Source organism: Neomonachus schauinslandi, chromosome 6, assembly GCF_002201575.2.
Source record: "Neomonachus schauinslandi chromosome 6, ASM220157v2, whole genome shotgun sequence".
In the NCBI taxonomy this organism is placed as follows: domain Eukaryota; kingdom Metazoa; phylum Chordata; class Mammalia; order Carnivora; family Phocidae; genus Neomonachus; species Neomonachus schauinslandi.
Genome location: NC_058408.1, coordinates 97,718,479 through 97,737,910, shown reverse-complemented (window position 1 = coordinate 97,737,910; position 19,432 = coordinate 97,718,479). Strand labels below are relative to the sequence as shown.

The 19,432-nt window shown below is 37.4% G+C and overlaps 1 protein-coding gene across 1 annotated transcript in view; it reads right to left on the bottom strand.

Annotated features, from left to right (window-relative positions):
• Window positions 1-19,432, bottom strand: part of TET1 (tet methylcytosine dioxygenase 1) — a 128,899-nt gene that overhangs the window by 20,297 nt on the left and 89,170 nt on the right. Inside the window, 1 exon segment of the mRNA XM_021699977.1 lies at window positions 3,804-4,015. Coding sequence (XP_021555652.1) covers window positions 3,804-4,015 — 212 coding nt within the window.

Below are 19,432 nucleotides of genomic sequence, written 5' to 3'. Positions count from 1 at the left end.
AGAGAGAGAAGGAGAAGAAGATTCCACGCGGAGCAGGGAGCTCGATGTGGAACTTGCTCCCAGGACCCTGGGGTCATGACCTGAGCCGAAGGCAGATGATTAACCGACTGGGCCTCCCAGGCAACCCTATAAGGTACATTATTGGAAAATATTCAATACCTGAATATGAACTGTAGATTAGATAACAGCATTTTATCAAAGTTAAATTTTCTGATTTTAATAATTTTGCTGGGTTTATGTAAATGAATGTCCTCATGCTTAGAATATACCCTCTTAAGTATTATTTACAGGAAAAGGCATAAAGCCTGAAACTAGCTGACAATCCAGAACAAAAAAAAATTACTATCTTTTTTAAAAAAGATTTTATTTATTTATTTGAGAGAGAATGAGAGACAGAGAGCACGAGAGGGAAGAGGGTTAGAGGGAGAAGCAGACCCCCCGCTGAGCAGGGAGCCTGATGTGGGACTCGATCCCGGGACTCCAGGATCATGACCTGAGCCGAAGGCAGTCGCTTAACCAACTGAGCCACCCAGGCGCCCAAAAAAATTATTTTTAATCAATAATAATATGTGTGTATGTGTGACTTTGTATATAAACGCAAATGTTACAAACTTAATGATGATGAAATCTAGGTGAGAGGTATATAAGAGTTCGTTGAAGGATTCTTGCATCTGTTCTGTAACAATAGAGAATAAGAATATTAATTTATTTATTTAATTTATTTTTTAACTAGGCTCCATACCCAATATGGGGCTTGAACTCACAACCCCGAGATCAAGAGTCACATGCTCTACCAACTGAGCAAGCCAGGCACCCTGGTAAGAATCTTAAAAAAAAAAAAAAAAAAAAGATATGCTGAAGGCATGCCTGACTGGCTCCGTCAGTAAAGCATGAGACTCTTTATTTTGGGGTCATGAGACTGAACCCCACAGTGGGTATAGAGATAACTTAAAAATTAAAAAGGTATGCTAGATCTACATTGAATGAAATAGAATAAAACTTAGGTTATTGGATTCTTGGAAAGATTAAATGAGACAATATATGTCTATCCTTCAAAGCAGTGCCTTCATACAAGAGTTACTATGTTTATTGTGAATCCACATACAAAAGAATTAGCAGACATTAGGGGCACCTGGGTGGCTCAGTTGGTTAAGCAACTGCCTTCGGCTCAGGTCATGATCCTGGAGTCCCTGGATCAAGTCCTGCATCGGGCTTCCTGCTCAGCAGGGAGTCTGCTTCTCCCTCTGACCCTCCCCCCTCTCATGTGCTCTCTCTCATTCTCTCTCTCGAATAAATAAATAAAATCTTAAAAAAAAAAAAAAGAATTAGCAGACATTAAAAATAGTTTGTATATTACTGGCATTGTAAAGATAAGGTAAATGTAATGAAATGATGACATAAGCATAAAGGAATACTCTTAAAGGTAGGCAAATTAATTTTGTGTGGGGATCAGAAAGGGGACATATATATTGTTTATATTTTATATAATGACATTTCTTTTTTTTTTTAAAGATTGTATTTATTTATTTGACAGAGACACAGAGAGAGAGGGAACACAAGCAGGGGGAGTGGGAGAGAGAGGAGCAGGCTTCCCACTGAGCAGAGAGCCTGATGTGGAGCTCGATCCCAGGACCCTGAGATCATGACCTGAGCCGAAGGCAGATGCTTAATGACTGAGCCACCCAGGCGCCCCATTTTTTTCTTTTTTAAAAAAGATTTTATTTATTTATTTTTGAGAGAGAGAGAACACAAGCAGAGGGAGCGATAGGCAGAGGGATAGGAGAAGCAGGCTCCCTGCTGAGTAAGGAGCCCCATGCGGGACTCGATCCCAGGACCCTGGGATCATGACCTGAGCCGAAGGCAGACGCTTAACCAACTGAGCCACCCAGGCATCCTGAACATTTCTTTTTTAAAAAATATTTTTATTTACTTATTTTTCTTGCAAAGATTTTATTTATTTACTTATCTATTTATTTATTTATTTTAGAGAGAGAGAGAGACAGAGAGGAAACACGAGCAGCGGGAGGGGTAGAGGGAGAAGGAGAGAATCTCAAGCAGGACCCAAGTTCTGTGTGGAGCCCAATGCAGAGCTCGATTTCTGAAAGAGTCCGGACGCATAACCTACTGAGCCACCCAGGCACCCGAAAGGTTTTTATTTTTTCAGTAATCTCTACACTGACCATGTGGCTCGAACTGAGAACCCGAGATCAAGAGTTGCATGCTGTGAGCCAGCCAGGCGCCACAGTATAATGACATTTCTTTTAAAAAAGAGAGACATATATGAGGAAAACTACACAAAACAATCCTGAAGACACAAAAGTAAACTTGAACAAATGGAAAGAAAAACCATGTTATGGGATAGGAAGATTCAATATCATTGTAAGTTAATTTAATGAAATCTCATTAAAAATGTCATTGGCTCTATCTTAAACTAGACAAATTCATTTTAAAGTTTATTTGGAAGCACAAACAGAAAAGAATAATAGAAAGCTTTGAAAAAGAGCGAGTAAGGTGAGCTATCCCTACCAAATACTAAAATACATTATAAAATCTCTATAATTAAAAAAAAATGTGGTACTAGTACCTGAAAGGCCAGGACAATGATATAAATTTTAAATACAAGAGAAGACTGTCTCATATGTAATTTTTGCTTACAGTTAAAGTGGCATTTCAAATCAAGGGGAAAGAAATGCTCTCTTGTAACTGGTGTTTTCTTAAATGGAAAAGAGGACAGAAATGGATCTCCTCCTCCCACTATTAACTAGCATAAATTTTAAGTACATCGCAGATTCACGTTTTAAAAATTTACAATTTCAACAAGAACTAAAAGAAAATATGGGTGAATTACTGTATAACTTGAAAGAGAGAAAAATGTTCTTAAATACCAGTTAAAATTCAGACACAAAAGAAAAAATAGATATGATTAATTATATTAAAAAGGAAAGGGGATGGGGCACCTGGCCGGCTCAGTTGCTGGATAATGTGCCTCTTGATCTTGGGGTTGTAAGTTCGAGCCCCATGGGTGTGGAGATTACTTAGGAAATAAAAAATAATAATAATAAAAAAAGGAAAACGCAAAAGATAACATAGCAGAAGTAAAAAGAAAAGTATCAAACTGGCAAAACCGTTTAGACATTATATAACAAAGTCTTAAGCACCCCAATACATGAAAGAAGCAATCCTTTAGAAACGAGCTAAAACAATTAACACGTAGTTGAGCAATAACTACCCCCACCCAAAAAGGCAAATGACTCTTAACCATATGAAAAAACTCATTCATAACATGAAAAATGCCATTTACCACCTACTAAAAGGGCAAAACCTCAAGTTTGACGTTATATTCCTGGCAGAACAGTAGGAAAACAGGTACTCTCTTACATTGCTGAGAATATAGTACAATTCTCTATGGAGGAGCTTTTCCTTTCTGGAAAAAATCCCTCTCCTCCAGACTCTTTGGGTGAGTGGGATCAGGCATCAAAGAGGGAAGCAGAAAAAGAATACTCTCTAAGGGCACCTGGTTGGCTCAGTCAGAGGAGCATGCGACTCTTGATCTCAGGGTTTGATCTGGGGTTGGTGAGCTGGGTGTAGATATTACAAACCAAGCAACCAACCAACCCTATAATGGTCTCAACTCTCTATGAAACGAAGTCTCTCTTTTTTGACCAAAAAAAAAAAAAAAAGTTCATTCTTTAGTTTCAGAATACCTAAAATTCTATAATATGCATAACTGGTAGTTAATGAACTATTTAATATTACATGATAGAGGTGTGAATGGGAAAGCAGTACAAAACAGATCTGATTACTTTTCATTGAGCGTGCATCTTCGGTCTGTGGGATGACCATTGTATGACTTTAGGTTTTCAGTAAGCTCCGTGTACAATCTGTCAGCCATGGGGAGAGGAATGCCGTCCCATACCATGATAAGCACCACCATCACAGCTGTTGGACAGTGATGGCCTGTCCGCTGCCGAACCAAACAAAGAACTTTCTCTTCATCGCTGCCTCTTCTTAAAACCTGGAAAAGCATAATGCATTTATTTATAGAACAGAAAACACCTACAGTTGAGTTCAATGGATATCGTCTTTAAAGCTCTGTGTCCTTGCATTTTAGGTCTTTTTAAACATGACTATTTCTCAAAGGGTTGAAGCCTCTAGGACATTCAGTTTTCTGACTAGCTGCATCCACACAACTCCTCAGGGTATCCCAGGTTACTTGACTAAACAAACAACAGGCAGAACAGAAGTCTGTGGTATGTAGTTGTTATTTGTAAAAGTAGACCAAAGCAGTTTGTTTTATTTCACTGTTGATACAGTATTGCAAAATAGACAACACAGGATCTCCTGGAAAGAGCCTAACTATTCTGTTCTTCCACAAATGCCACATCGGGACAAATCTAGCTACATGCAAATAACCAGGGATTCCCAGTATCAAAAATGAACTTCAGCACTGAAATTTAGCATTTGCGCAAAGTTAGGGATCTTTTCCTTGGGTGAATAGTTTTATTATACAGAATAATTAATATACAAAGCAATGTTCCTGCAATTTCTGTGATTTTTTTTCCCCATGCTACCATAAGGATTTATCATACCCATATTATCATAAGATTAAGGTGGTTCAGTTGACATGGTGAATGTAAAATATAACAATTAATTTTGAATAGTGATTGATTTATCTTACACCGCCTCATACCCCTGGGGTGCTAAAAAGGCCTCAAACGTGTTTAAAATATTGCCCAGTGGTCCCAGTGCTTACAAAAAGAATTACATAAAAATGTTGACAAGACATAAAACCAACCAATTCTGGTTAAAACTCCCTCCATATATCACAAATTTACGGAGCAAAGACACTGACCACATTAATCAGTACATAATCAGTAAATGATAAAGGTGCCCACCCCTGTGACCAAAACGGAGCAACCAACAGCATAATTAAGATTCCATTTTTGTTGCTATAATATTACATAAACTTGAGATGAAACTTCTTAAGATGTTAGTTACCCAATATCACTTTCTTCTGTCACTCCCGATGGTTAACAATCATTGCTACCAAGGCATCCCTTGAGTAGAGTTGGCTTTAGGACCTTCCCCCTAAACACAATTATTTATATTAAAATTTTTTTCTATATTTATATGTCCTTTTACAGCCAAATAAGAATACATTCGCTTTCAAATAAGCTAAAAAATGATATACATTGTATCAAACAAAAATTTTCCAGGTACTTTTTAAGTTATCAAAGAACATAGTTACATTGATCCAGTTTTTGTATGGGAAATGCTAAAATGCTATTTATTAGGTATCTGTGCTTTTCCCAGATTTTTCCAAATAGTGAACACCAGAAAATTAAGTATAATGAGTCTCTAAATTCAGAGCTAGGTTCAATAAGCACCTTAGGTATTGCCTTGGTATGGATATTTGTGACCACCCAAAATAGATGTATTAAATCCTGAATCCCAATTGTGATGGTATTAGGAGGTAGGGCCTTTGGGAGATAATTAAGTCATAAAGGGGAGGCTCCCATCAATGAGATTAGTTTTCATATAAAATAGACACCATAGAACTCCCTAATGCCTTTAAACATGTGAAAACACAAAGAGAAGAGGGCCCTCACCCAACCATGCTGGCACCCTGATCTGAGACTTCCAAACTCCAGAATTGTGAGAAATAAATTTCTGTTGTATAGAAGCCACTCAGTCTGGTATTTTCTCATAGCAGTCTAAATGGAGGAAGACAAGTATTAAACCTGTGTAAGACCTATGAAAACTATAAAAACATTAAAAGAAATTAAAGATGACCTAAATAAATGGAGAGAAGTACCATGTTCATGGAATAGACACTATTATAATGTTGTCAATTTTCCCCAAATGGATTTCTAGATTTCATGCAACTGCAATCAAAATCCTATCAGAGCTTATTTTGTTTTGGGTGGAAGTTGACAAACTTGTGCCAAAGCTTATATGGAAATGAAAGGAAGATGAAAGGCCAAGAAAATGAACAAAGGCAAAGTGATTTACGAGATTATCAATATCTATTGTAAAGCTATAGTAATTATAGTTTACTATTGGTGCAATGACACATAAACAGTTCAACAGAATAAAGAGTGCAGGAAATGCGTATGTATATGGCATCAGACTTATGACAAAGTTGACACTGCAATAAAAAGTAGTCTTTTCAATAAATGGTACTATGTAATATCCATATGGGAAAAATATGAGCTTGAGTTATACTGTTGATCTAAAAATGAAAGTTAAAACAGTAAATTTTTGGAAGAAAACATCTTCATGACCTTGAAGCAGGTAAAACAATTTTAGGATAAATTACCAAACTTAATAATTATAAAGAGTTAAGAAGTTGGATTATAGGGGTGATTGGTAGAGCATGCGACTCTTGATCTCAGGTAGGAAGGTCGAGCCTCATGTTAGTTGAAGAGATTACTTAAAAATAAAATATTAAAACACCCTGGATTACATTATGATTAAGAACTTCTGTTCATCAAAATCATTAAATAGCAATAGATTAAGAAGCTATAAAGGCAAGCAATACAGTGGGAGAAATACTGGCAATATATATAATTGACAAAATATTTTTACCCAAAATATATAAAGAAATTTCTCCAAGTGAGTAATAAAAACACAAAAGAAAACTGGCCAAAAAATCGAATAGGCTCAACACAAGAGAATATCAAACAGATGATGAACATATGAAAATATGCTCCACATTACTAGTCATGTAGCAAAGTAAAAAAATTTTAAAGTACCACATATGTTGGTGCAACTGCTATAGAAAACAGTCTGGACGTTCTTCAAAAAATTAAAAATAGAACTGCCATGTGATCCAACAATTCCACTTCTGAGTATACAACCAAAAGAGTTGAAAGCAAGGCCTAAAACAATTATTTGCGTATGCATGTTCATAGCAGCACTATTCACAACAGCCAAGAAGTGGAAACAACTCAAATGTCCATTGACAGATGAATGGATAAACAAAATGTGGCATATATGTATAGTGGAGTATTATTCAGACTTAAAAAGGAGGTAAATCCTGTTACATCCTACAACATGGGTCAACCTTAAGGAGATAATGTTAAGTGAAGTAAGCCAGTCACAAAAAAAGCAAATCTGTATGATTCTAGTTATATGACTACTCTAACAGTCAAATTCATAAAACATAAAAGCGGAATGGTGGTTACCAGTGGCTGTGATTATGGGAAAATGGAGTTATTTAATGGGTATAAAGTTTCAGGTTTGAAAGATGACATTCTGGGGTTCTATTTCACAACAATGTGAACATATATATAACACTAATGAACTGTACACTTAATATTAAAAAAAAGAGGAAAGAGGTCTTAAAAAAAAATAAGAGACACTACACTACACACCCAGTAGAATGTCTAAAATGACAAAGAAAATGGGGAGCACTGATAAGAATGTGGAGCAACTGGAACACTTATACGTTACTCATGGGAATGTAATAAAAAATTTGGAAAAGCTGCAGAGATGCACATCCCCTGCCCCCATAATCCAGCAATTCCACTTCTAGGTATATAATCACACAAAAATACATTCTTCTATTTCCCAAAGACAACACCAATATTCATAATTATCTCAAACTGGAAACAACTCCAGTGTCAATCACCGGAAGAATAAATCAGTAAATTTTAACTATTTATGATAACAGAACACTACTGAACAATGAGAATGATATACAACTACAGACAACATAAATTAATCTTACAATTCTAATGCTGGATAAAAGAAGACAAGGCAAAAGAATAATTACATTAAGACTGTGTTTATATAGAGTTCAAATCAGGCAAGATTAATCCATAATGTTAGAAGACACGAGAGTGGCTACTTTTACGGGGTAGCAGGAAGGGGGGACAAGAGGGCTTCTGAACTGCTAGTAATATTAGATGCTGCTCACACAATGGTGCTCACTTTAGAAAAACTCTATGACTTTAGGATTTCTACAGCCTTCTGTATGTATGCTGTAATTAATTTTAAAAAGTGTATCTTACCCTAATTAAAAAAAAAAGCCTGAAACCGCTTAGTCAATTTATGATCTCAGGATGTAGCAAGTTTCTTAACCTTTCTATAGTAGCACCACAGAGCTAGGATCTAATAAATATTAGCCACTGTTTTATGTCTTTTTCTTTATTACTGCACACATGGCTCCTGAACACAGAACTCAGCTCCTCAAATATTTGTTGAGTGGATGGTTAAAAACCACAAAAACCTAATGTGGTTGCATTTTATGAAAATTTCAAAAAGTCTAAGTTACACTATTGATATCAGATGAAAAGTCTCATTTAAAAAAAAGAAGACTTTAAATGATACAAATGTCCCAAATTTTAAAACTTCTCTCAAGAATCACATTATTTCATAACAGGAGGGTGTATTAATTTGTAAGCTCTTGAATTTGTGGCCACATGGCAGTCACTTCAGATGGTAAATGGTGCATACAAACTTCTGTGAGTAATGTCTGTGACTACTTTTCTGTTATTTAAAAATATCTATTAGTATAATTTCCATTATATATTATGAAATTGTTATATCATACAGATATTTTTTTGCTAATTGTGTTAATTAAAAACATACAACAAATTGAATATGTTGGAACGAAAAATGTTTTAAACAGCATTCATAAGGGGCGCCTGGGTGGCTCAGTCGTTAAGTGTCTGCCTTCGGCTCAGGTCATGATCCCAGGGTCCTGGGATCGAGCCCCACATTGGGCTCCCTGCTCTGCAGGAGGCCTGCTTCTCCTTTCCTACTCCCCCTGCTGGTGTTCCCTCTCTTGCTGTGTCTCTCTCTGTCAAATAAATAAATAAAATCTTTAAAAAAAATAGCATTCATAAATATATTCCACTTATCTTTTTATATAAGCACAACTGAAATATAATTTAAATATCATAAAGTCCATCCTTTTATTTATTTATTTTTTTAAAGATTTCATTTATTTATTAGAGAGAGAGAGACAGCGAGAGAGGGAACACAAGCAGGGGGAGTGGGAGAGGGAGAAGCAGGCTTTCCGCAGAGCAGGGAGCCCAATGCGGGGCTTGATCCCAGGACTCTGGGTTCACGACCCGAGCCGAAGGCAGACGCCTAACCGACTGAGCCACTCAGGTGCCCCAAAGTCCATCCTTTTAAAGTATGAAATTCAGGAGTGCCTGGGTGGCTCAGTTGGTTAAGCATCCGACTCTTGATTTTGGCTTAGGTAATGACCTGAGGTTCCTGAGATTGAGCTCACTTTGGGTTCCCCGTTGGGCTCCACACTGGGTGTGAAGCCTTCTTAGGATTCACTCTCCCTCTCCCTTTCCCCACCATCCTCCTCGTGTGCTCAATCTCCCAAGATAAAGAAAGAAATAAAAAATAAACCAGTAAATAAAGTATGGAATTCAATGCTTCTTAGTATACTCAGAGTTGGCCGACCACTACCACTATATAATTTTATTTATTTTATTTTATTTTTTTAAAGATTTTATTTATTTATTTGACAGATAGATAGAGAGCACAAGTAGGCAAAGTGTCAGGCAGAGGGAGAGGGAGAAGCAGGCTCTCCGCTGAGCAGGGAGCCGGATGTGGGACTCGATCCCAGGACCCTGGGAACATGACCCCAGCTGAAGGCAGCCGCTTAACCGACCGAGCCACCCAGGCACTATATAGTTTTAGAACATTTTCATCCCCACCCCCATCCTTAGAAATCATGCCACATTTCCCCCTTTTCTCGGCCCTCAACAATTTTCTATCTCTATGGATTTTACTAATTTAGTTAGAATCCTGTAACTGGTGGACTTCTGTGTCTGGCTTCTTTCACTTCACGTATGTTCATTCAAATTTGTAGCACTTATCAGTACTTCATTCCTTTTTACTGCCAAATAACATTCCATTGCATGGATATGCCATTTATATTTATCCATTAATTGGTTGATTGCCATTTAGATTGTTTGCACATTTGCAATTATGATTGATGCTGCTAAGAACATTCATATAACAAGTTTTTCTGTAGACATATGTTTTCATTTCTCTTGGGTATACACTGCGTAGGGGAACTACTTGGTTATATAGTTAACTATGTTTATCCTTTTAAGGAACCATCAGACAATTTTCCAAAGTGGAATGACTATTTGATAATCACATTAGGAATGTACAAAAGTTTCCCATTTCTCTACATCCTCCTCAACCCTTGTTATTTTCTGTCTGTTAGTTATAACCATTGTAGTATAAAGAGGCATCTCATTTTGAGTTTGATTTCCATTTCCTGATGAGTAACAATGTTGAGCCCATTTTCTTAAGGCAGACACTTAAAGGAATGAGCCACCCAGGTGCTCCAGGAGTTTTTTTAAGTCTTTATACAAGGTCTTTTTTTTTTAATTACGATTTTTTAAAAAAGATTTTATTTATTTGTCAGAGAGAGAGTGTGCATGCGCACAAGCAGGGGAAGCTGCAGGCAAAGGGAGAAGCAGACTCCCCGCTGAGCAAGGAGCCCGATGTGGAGCTCAATCCCCAGACCCTGGGATCATGACCCAAGCCAAAGGCAGACTCTTAACCAACTGAGGCACCCAGGCATCCCTTAATATATATATATTTTTAAGTTTCAAGTAATCTCTACGCCCAACATGGGGCTTGAACTCACACCTTCGAAATCAAGAGTCACATGCTCCACTGAATGAGCCAGCCAGAAGCCCCTACAAGCTCTTTATTAGACATCTGATTAGCAAATATTTTCTCCTATTCTTAGTTTTCTGACTTTTTTTTTAAGATTTTATCCATTTATTTGACAGAGAGATAGAGCACAAATGGGGTGAGGGGCAGCAGGAGAAGCAGGCTCCCCTCCAAGCAAGGAGCCCGACACAGGACTCGATCCCAAGACCCTGGGATCATGTCCTGAGCTGAAGGCATACACTTAACTGAGCCACCCAGGCGCTCCCTATGTGTTTATTTATTTATTTTTTTTAAGGATTTATTTATTTGAGAGAGAGCAAGGCAGAGTGTGTCTGTGTGTGTGTGTGCGCGTGCGTGCATGGAGGGGGAAAGGGTAGAAGGAGAGGGAGAGGGAGAGACAGAATCCCAAGCTGACTCCCCACTTACCCTGAAAGGATGAAAGGGGGCATGATCCCACAATTCTGAGTTCATGACCTGAGCCTAAACCAAGAGTCCGATGCTCAACCGACTAAGCCACCCAAGTGCCCCCCTGTGTGTATATTTCATTTTATGTTAATTATACCTCAATAATTAAAATAAAGGGAAAAAGAAAACATAATTGGCCATTGAAAGGCTGTTTACTGAGTAAGTCTTTAAGTCACTTTGGCATTTCATTGTAAAGTTTTAGTTAAAAAAATATGGTATATAACAGCTAAATGTAAACAAGTGATCCTGGGTTGAATTTAGACATGAGACAAAATTTGCTTTCTTTTTCCATAAAGGAAATTATTAGTTAATAAGACCTAAAGATTAGACAATGATATTATAACAGCATCGACAATTGTCCTGTAGCTTTGTTAAGAGTTTCATCATTGTTTTGTGGTAATAGGGCAATGTCCTGGCTTTTTTTTTTTTTAAGACTATTTTCTTTTTAATTTTTTTTTAAAGATTTTATTTATTTATTTGACAGAGAGAGACACAGTGAGAGCAGGAACACAAGCAGGGGGAGTGGGAGAGGGAGAAGCAGGCTTCCCTCTGAGCAGGGAGCCCGATGTGGGGCTCGATCCCAGGACCCTGGGATCATGACCTGAGCCGAAGGCAGATGGTTAATGACTGAGCCACCCAGGCGTCCCAGATTTTTGTTTTTTTTTAGAAGTAATTTCTACATCCAATGTGGGGTTTCAACTCATGACCCTGAGATCAAGAGTCTCATGCTCCCCTGACTGAGCCAACCAGGTGCCCTGCAACGTCCTGGTTTTATGAAAAACACAACAAAGTATTTAGGGGTAAAGGGTGTCATGTTTACAAATTACTATTAAATTGTTAAGAAAAAATAGAGAAGGGGAGGAGCAAAGGAGAGAGAAGGAGGGAGTATGAAAAATGAAGAAAAGCTAATTTGGTAAAAAGCTACATTTGGGAAATGTCAGGAAAGAGTATAGAGAAATTCTGCACTATTCCTGCAATTTTTGAATAAGTCTGAAATTATTTTAAAATTATAAGTTTAAAAATATTTCTATGGTGCCGACCAAAGTTTTATATTGTATATTTTATTCTCAATACAAGCTTGGGGGCGCCTGGGTGGCTCAGTTGGTTAAGCGACTGCCTTCGGCTCAGGTCATGATCCTGGAATCCCGGGATCGAGTCCCACATCGGGTTCCCTGCTCAGCAGGGAGTCTGCTTCTCCCTCTGACCCTCCCCCTCTCATGCTCTCTCTCTCTCTCTCAAATAAATAAATAAAATTTAAAAATCTTAAAAAAAAAATACAAGCTTGGGATTCAAGTGTTCATGACCCATAGAAATGGAAGACAATTTCAAAACAGAGCTACTGGATGTGTGGGGTCATAGGTCAAGAGATAAGCCACAGGAAGATCTCTGGATGGAAGTACCAACTCCAGTGATTTAAAAAACAGGCCACTGTCAGAAACCAAGGAAGAAGGGCAAAGAGTAAGTTTTTACATAAACTGATGAGCAATGGACACATTTTTGGCAAAATAAAAAGATCTATTTTGAATTAAAGTCAATCTGTGGGACAATGAATATTCAGTGTTTTTATTAAGTTTTAGATAACATCTGAAGTAAATAAATGTAAACTAAAAAATACATGAATTTAGAGAAAGCAATTAGTAGTAAGTCCAAAATACTGTCAGGTTAGCAAGATGTCATTTTGTCTAATTATGATATGCTATGAATTGAAATCACCTGGGAAGCCAATTAAATACGACCATAAGTGAAACAATTCAAATGCAAAATTGAACGTACAGTATCATTTCAACTAATGGGGATAACACTAGCAATGTATTTTTCTATTGTAATACTGTTAGGGGGGTAATAGAAGACATTTGTAAGGGGTCTGTATGAATAAGTGTGCAAAGTAGGGCTAAGTCTTTCTGTTTGGAATGGGAAGGCTTCACGGAGGAGACTCTTCTTAAAGGACTCTTAAGACTTTGCCACTAGAGAGAAGACAGTACAAAGGCAATGCTAAGATTTTTTTTTTTTTTTTTTTTTTTTTGAGAGAGAGAGAATGAGAGACAGAGAGCATGAGAGGAGGAGGGTCAGAGGGAGAAGCAGACTCCCCGCCGAGCAGGGAGCCCGATGCGGGACTCGATCCAGGGACTCCAGGATCATGACCTGAGCTGAAGGCAGCCGCTTAACCAACTGAGCCACCCAGGCGCCCCCAATGCTAAGATTTTGAAAGCAAGCTCCACGAGGCAAGAATGTTATTTAAGGAAGAATTCTGCTAACTATATTGATACCAGATGGCTTCTGTGATTTATAAAACCTCCATTATTAAATTATTATACATAGTTGGTTCTATTTCTGGGATCTCTGACATTAAGATGATGCATGCAGTGTATATAAGATGTAGCTCAAGGGTCAGTATCTCCCCAAAGCCTTTCCTGGAACCCTCGCCTCCAAACATTACACTTGGTATCCTCCCCGCTCCCTCTATATGCTATTCTCATCCAGGCAAGTGGTAGGATTTAACAGTAATTAGAATGCTGGTGACTGCTTAAGGCAGGGTCATCAATAAGCTCACCCAAGATGACATATTATAGACAGGCTGATTGAAGAGCTGAGAAGTGATGGGGAAAAGCTGTGTTACAGAAGCCAAACAACACATGAACTTCTCAGAAGAGCGAAGTGTAACCAATAGTTTAAGCTGCTGAAAAAAGGCTATGAGGACCTAGAATTTTCTTTGGCAGTTAAGGAATTGGTTGATCATTGGGATAGCACTTTCAGAGAAAGGGTAGAGAAAGAAGATAGATCAGTCTGATATCATTAGGAAAAGATTTCCTAGCAAATCTCTGACAGAATTCCCTTATCCCAGGTTATAAATTTTTCTGCCTCAACAGCCTATTATGAATAGCCCTGAAAAGTACATATTAAACTTACTGTCTGAGAACCTGGTCTAGATGGGACAACCTATCGAAATAATCGTGGGAGGCTCTTAAGCTAGGTTAGGCCAGAATCAAGAGCAATAACCATGGGGCGCCTGGGTGGCTCAGTCGCGTCTGCCTTCGGCTCAAGTCATGATCTCAGGGTCCTGGGATCGAGCCCTGCATCGGGCTCCCTGCTCTGCGGGAAGCCTGCTTCTCCCTCTGCCAATCCCCCTGCTTGTGTTCCCTCTTTCTCTGTCGAATAAATAAATAAAATCTTTTTTTTTTTTAAAGATTTTATTTTATTTATTTGACACACAGAGAGAGAGACAGCTAGAGAGGGAACACAAGCAGGGGGAGTGGGAGAGGGAGAAGCAGGCTCCCGGCCGAGCAGAGAGCCCGATGTGGGGCTCGATCCCAGGACCCTGGGATCATGACCTGAGCCGAAGGCAGACGCTTAACGACGGAGCCACCCAGGCGCCCCAATAAATAAAATCTTAAAAAAAAAAAAAAGAGCAATAACCTAGGATATTCTAAATAACCTCTGGTCTAGGGAGGTTTAGGACAACTCATTACTATGCATATAAAACTGGTGGAGAAAGGGGCCCCTGGGTGGCTCAGTCAGTGGAGTGTCTGACATCGGCTCAGGTCATAATCCCAGGGTCCTGGGATCGAGTCCTGCATCAGGCTCCTTGCTTGGTGGGGAGCCTGCTTCTCCCACTGCCCTGCACCCTGCTTGTGCTCTCTCTCTCTCAAATAAATAAATAAAATCTTTAAAAACAAAATTAAAAAAACTAGTAGAGAGAGAAGACTGTCCTGAAAAAATTACCGTTACGATTTCTAAAGAAGCAAATGTAAGGTAACAGTGTTTTCATATCTTTAGGGCATAGAAGGAAGAAACTAAAAGACCAAGAGAGGTTTCTACTAGGGCAGGCAAATTTAGATTCTAGTCATAGTATATTTATATAGGCAAAAGAAAGACAAAGTATTTAAACAGCTGTCTAATCTCCCTACTTCCAAAAAAACAGAGAATATTAGGTGTTCCAGACAAAGTTTTTTCTTTTCTTAAATGAGAGGGAATAGGCCTTCTAAATTTAAAAAAACATTCTTTAAAGCTCAAGCAAAGCATATAGTATCTGTCTAACAATGGTCTGCTCTAGTGGGTGAACAATGTCAGCAAAAATGGACATGTAGAAAATGAAATGGAATTTTAAATCAATGAAAAAATGTCAAATTAACTACCTGATCCATACATAAAATTATGAAAGCACAAGAGACACTATTTTTATAACAGTAGGGCATGGAAAGACTTCCTTAGCAACATGAAAAGCTGAAGGTATATAGTGACATAGATTTGGCCTGCTAAGAATTTCAAACTTCTGTACAAAGATAACAATCAAGCATTGAGAGTATAAGAAAATCTAGGATTAAACAATGGCAAACTATATAATAGAAGTTTTATTTACAAAAAAGATAATGTAAACAAAACCAAAAATGGTTATGAAGAGTAACTGCATGAAGAAATACAAATGGTTAATAAACATTTAAAAGAAACCACACTTTACTAGTTAAAATCCAAGTTCATTCACAATATCAATTTTTACTTACTAGGTGACAATGATGAAATAGATTACACTATTAGATATATACATATATACACACAAATATAATTCTATTTTTGAAGAATTAACATTAACTAAAAGGTTTATTGTTAACCCAAGTATTATAAGCAAAGAATTTGTAAGCCTTTTTTAACAGTTAAGGGAGTTTCTCAGATGCCTTCTTTATAATTTCTAATACTGCATCCAAACCACACACGAAGATTTCCATTTCAGTATATAAGGAGGAGCAAATGCTCTTGGGTAGATTCTGCTCCAAAACAATCGAATGCTTATTTAATCAAGTAAGCTTTTACTGAAATTAATAAAGTTGTAGAATAATCAGTTTTTACTATAAGTAATATTGACCCTGTCACTTCTTTGCTCAACATGCTTCAGCAGTTGTCTATCATATGTAATTGAAAGTTTTAACACCAAAACTTAATTTGTATATACTGGAAGTTGTGAAACATCATTATCTCAGAGGGTAAATTTAAGATGGATTTTAAAATTCGAAAGCAATAAATTTTTATTTATTTATTTATTTATCTACTTATTGAGGGGGGGTAGTGGGAGAGAGAGAATCTTAAGCCAACTGCACGCCCAGCGGGTCTTGATCTCACAACCCTGAGACAGTGAACTAAGCCCAAATCAAAAGTTGGATACTTAACCAACTGAGCCACCCAGGCACCCCCGAAAGTAATAGATTTTTATGCAAAGGAAATAATCAATAAAACTAAAAGAAAACCTACTGAATGAGAAAAGATACTTGCAAATGACATAACCGATAAAGGGTTAGTATCCAAAACGTACAGAGAACTGATACAACAACACGCAAAAACCGAATAATCCAATTAAAAAAAGGACAGAAGACAGGAACAGACATCTGTCCAAAGAATACATACAGATGGCCAACAGACACATGAAAAGATTCTCAACATCCCTCATCATCAGGGAAATGCAAATCAAAACCACAATGAGATACCACCTCACACCTGTTTGTGACGAAAATAAAACAGTACAAGAAACAAGTGTTGGCAAGGATGTGGAGAAAAAGGAACCCTCGTGCACTGCTGGTGGAAATGCAAACTGGTGCAGCTAGTATGGCAAACAGTACGGAGGTTCCCAAAAATATTAAAAATAGAAATGCCATATGATGCAGTAATTCCACTACTGGGTATTTATCCAAAGAATATGAAAACACTAATTCAAAAAGATATATGCACCCCTATGTTTACTGCATTATTTATAATAGCCAAATTATGGAAGCAGCCCAAGTGTCCGCTGACAGATGAATGGATAAAGATGTGGTATACATACACACTAGAATGTTACTCAGCCATAAAAAAGAATGAAATCTTGTCATTTGCAACAACATGGAATGAGCTAGAGAGTATAATGCTATGTGAAATTAGTCAGAGAAAGACAAATACCATATGATTTCATTCATATGTGGAATTTAAGAAACAAAACAAGTGAACAAAGAAAAAAAAGGGGGGAACCCAAAAAACAGACTCTTAACTATAGAGAACAAACGGATGGTTGCCAGAGGGGAGGTGGGCAGAGCGATGGGTGAAAGAGGTGATGGGGATTAAGGAGGGCACTTGTCCCAGTGAGCACTGAGTAATATATAGAATATTTCAATCACTGTATGGTACACCCGAAACTACATTAGCCCTGTATTTTAACTATATTGGAATTCATTTTTGAGTATATCAAATAATCACGTGGGAGACAAAGTAGAGCCAACAGAAAATGATGGTGGCCAACCAAAAAACCCATTGATTATTTATCATTTAAACCCACACACACGTTTATTTGATCACACACACATATGTACAAATATATATGTGTGTACATTCATTTCATCACATAAAACAAAATAAAAATGCAGCCCAAAGACATTTAAAGCAGAATCTTGGAACAAAGGAACCAAAAAGGGAAAGATCACATACATGTATAAATCCAGGCAAGATCGTTGGAAAACTTTTGGATACGTGGTTTACTCCCTTTCCAAAACTCTGGTCACCTCAGAAAACCTTCACTTGTATAAATTGTATATATTCATCTCCACACCTGTTCTACTGACCAATAAACAATCCTACAGAGGGGAACCCATGAACTATTTCCTGGTGTGAACTGATCAGGCACTGGAGCCATCTGGAGAGCCTACTGCTTCAATCTTCTCCCTACTCCTGCCACCACCCCAGAGGCTCAACTGTGGTGGGTGTGTGTGGGGGCAGGGGGAGAGGTGGGAGTTAGTAGTATAAGGAGTTAATAGAGCCTACTGGATCCAAGAAACTACATCCTTTCCGTCAAAAAAGTACATCCTTTCCACCAAAATCTACTGAGTAACAGGATAACTAGTCCCTGACAAGACCCACAGTGACAGCACAAAAGAGTCAGAAACATCTACCGAAGGCTAACAATTATGGGGGAGCGTTAATGATTACCTAGCGAAGAAAACAGTGTTAAAAGCAAGGGCAAAACAATGTCAGATTGGCTCAGAAAGTTGTGCTGCCCAGTTAGAATTTGCTGTTAGGCTTTTTGAGTGTGACCATTAAAAAAAGAAGCAATAAGCCTCTCCTTCAAGAAAAGGAGGCAAGTGCAGCACACTAAAAATAGGATAGAATTCAACCATGATGAACAAATGTAAGCCTGCATGTAAGGTGAAAAAATTTACACAAAATCACACAATATTTCATTTAGGTCAGTGCTTAATATCAAATACACAACAAATATACACTGTGCAAGATGCAAAATAAATGTGGAACAATGCAACCCACTAGTTAATTGTTTACTGGATTCCTTAGTTTAAAATGACTGATCTTCCTCTACCCCTTCCTCTTACTTCATTCCCGCATAAAACATCCATATAGGAATTATTCTTGTGCTATTCAAAATAATCTGTTATAAAGTCCTAAAAAGTATGGAGACTATGGAGACCTAATCCTCTCTTTTTTTTTTATTTAACCTCTATCAAAAGTTCAAATTTTCGATGGACAACTTTATCAATTCCAATACTCAAAGTTCTGCATTCCTCAGAAAAGAGCGAATAATAAATACCACAGCAAAACTATTCCAAGATACCAATTCAAATTCAAAACATTCAATATTCTAAGGCAGTCCTATTTAAGCTCTATATTCATTCACTCAACAAAAATTTATTCAGTGTTGACTATGTGCTGGGCAGTGCTTTGGGCACTTGCAACGAACATACGAATATTTTAAATAACTTGGAAAGTTTGCAAAAAATAAAGTTTGATTAATATTTTGATTTTACTAACATACAATCATTTAGGACACCTAGCTTTTCTTTTTCACAGATACAGAATATAAATTCTTCTTTTTTTTATCAAGATTATACTTTTGACTTGTCATTAGTAGGTATCAAAATGTTCATTAAGTTGCTTAGCAACTGTGCATTACTTCATTCCTTATCTTGGATTGTTTTTGTATTTGTGAAAAGTACCAGATATGTATCACTACGTACTGAAATGTTCTATTTATTCTGAAAGAAATATTGCAAAAGGGAAAATAAAGTAATTTTGCTACCACTGCTTCCTGAAAAATGCTAAATACTTTTTTCTCCCTAAGAGCCCTTGAAGACTTAATAATAGCAACAGAAACTTGCTACCAAAATCTTTGAACCGTAGATTTCATATTTGTCATCATAAAATAAAAAGGAGGTATACACTAAATTCTATCGGTGTAATTATTATTACATAAGAGAAGGTTTGAAAGGCAAGAAGGAAGAATTCTCCAAAATCCCACCACTTATCCCACCAGTTACTTTGCTCTCTTTTGGATTACTTACTC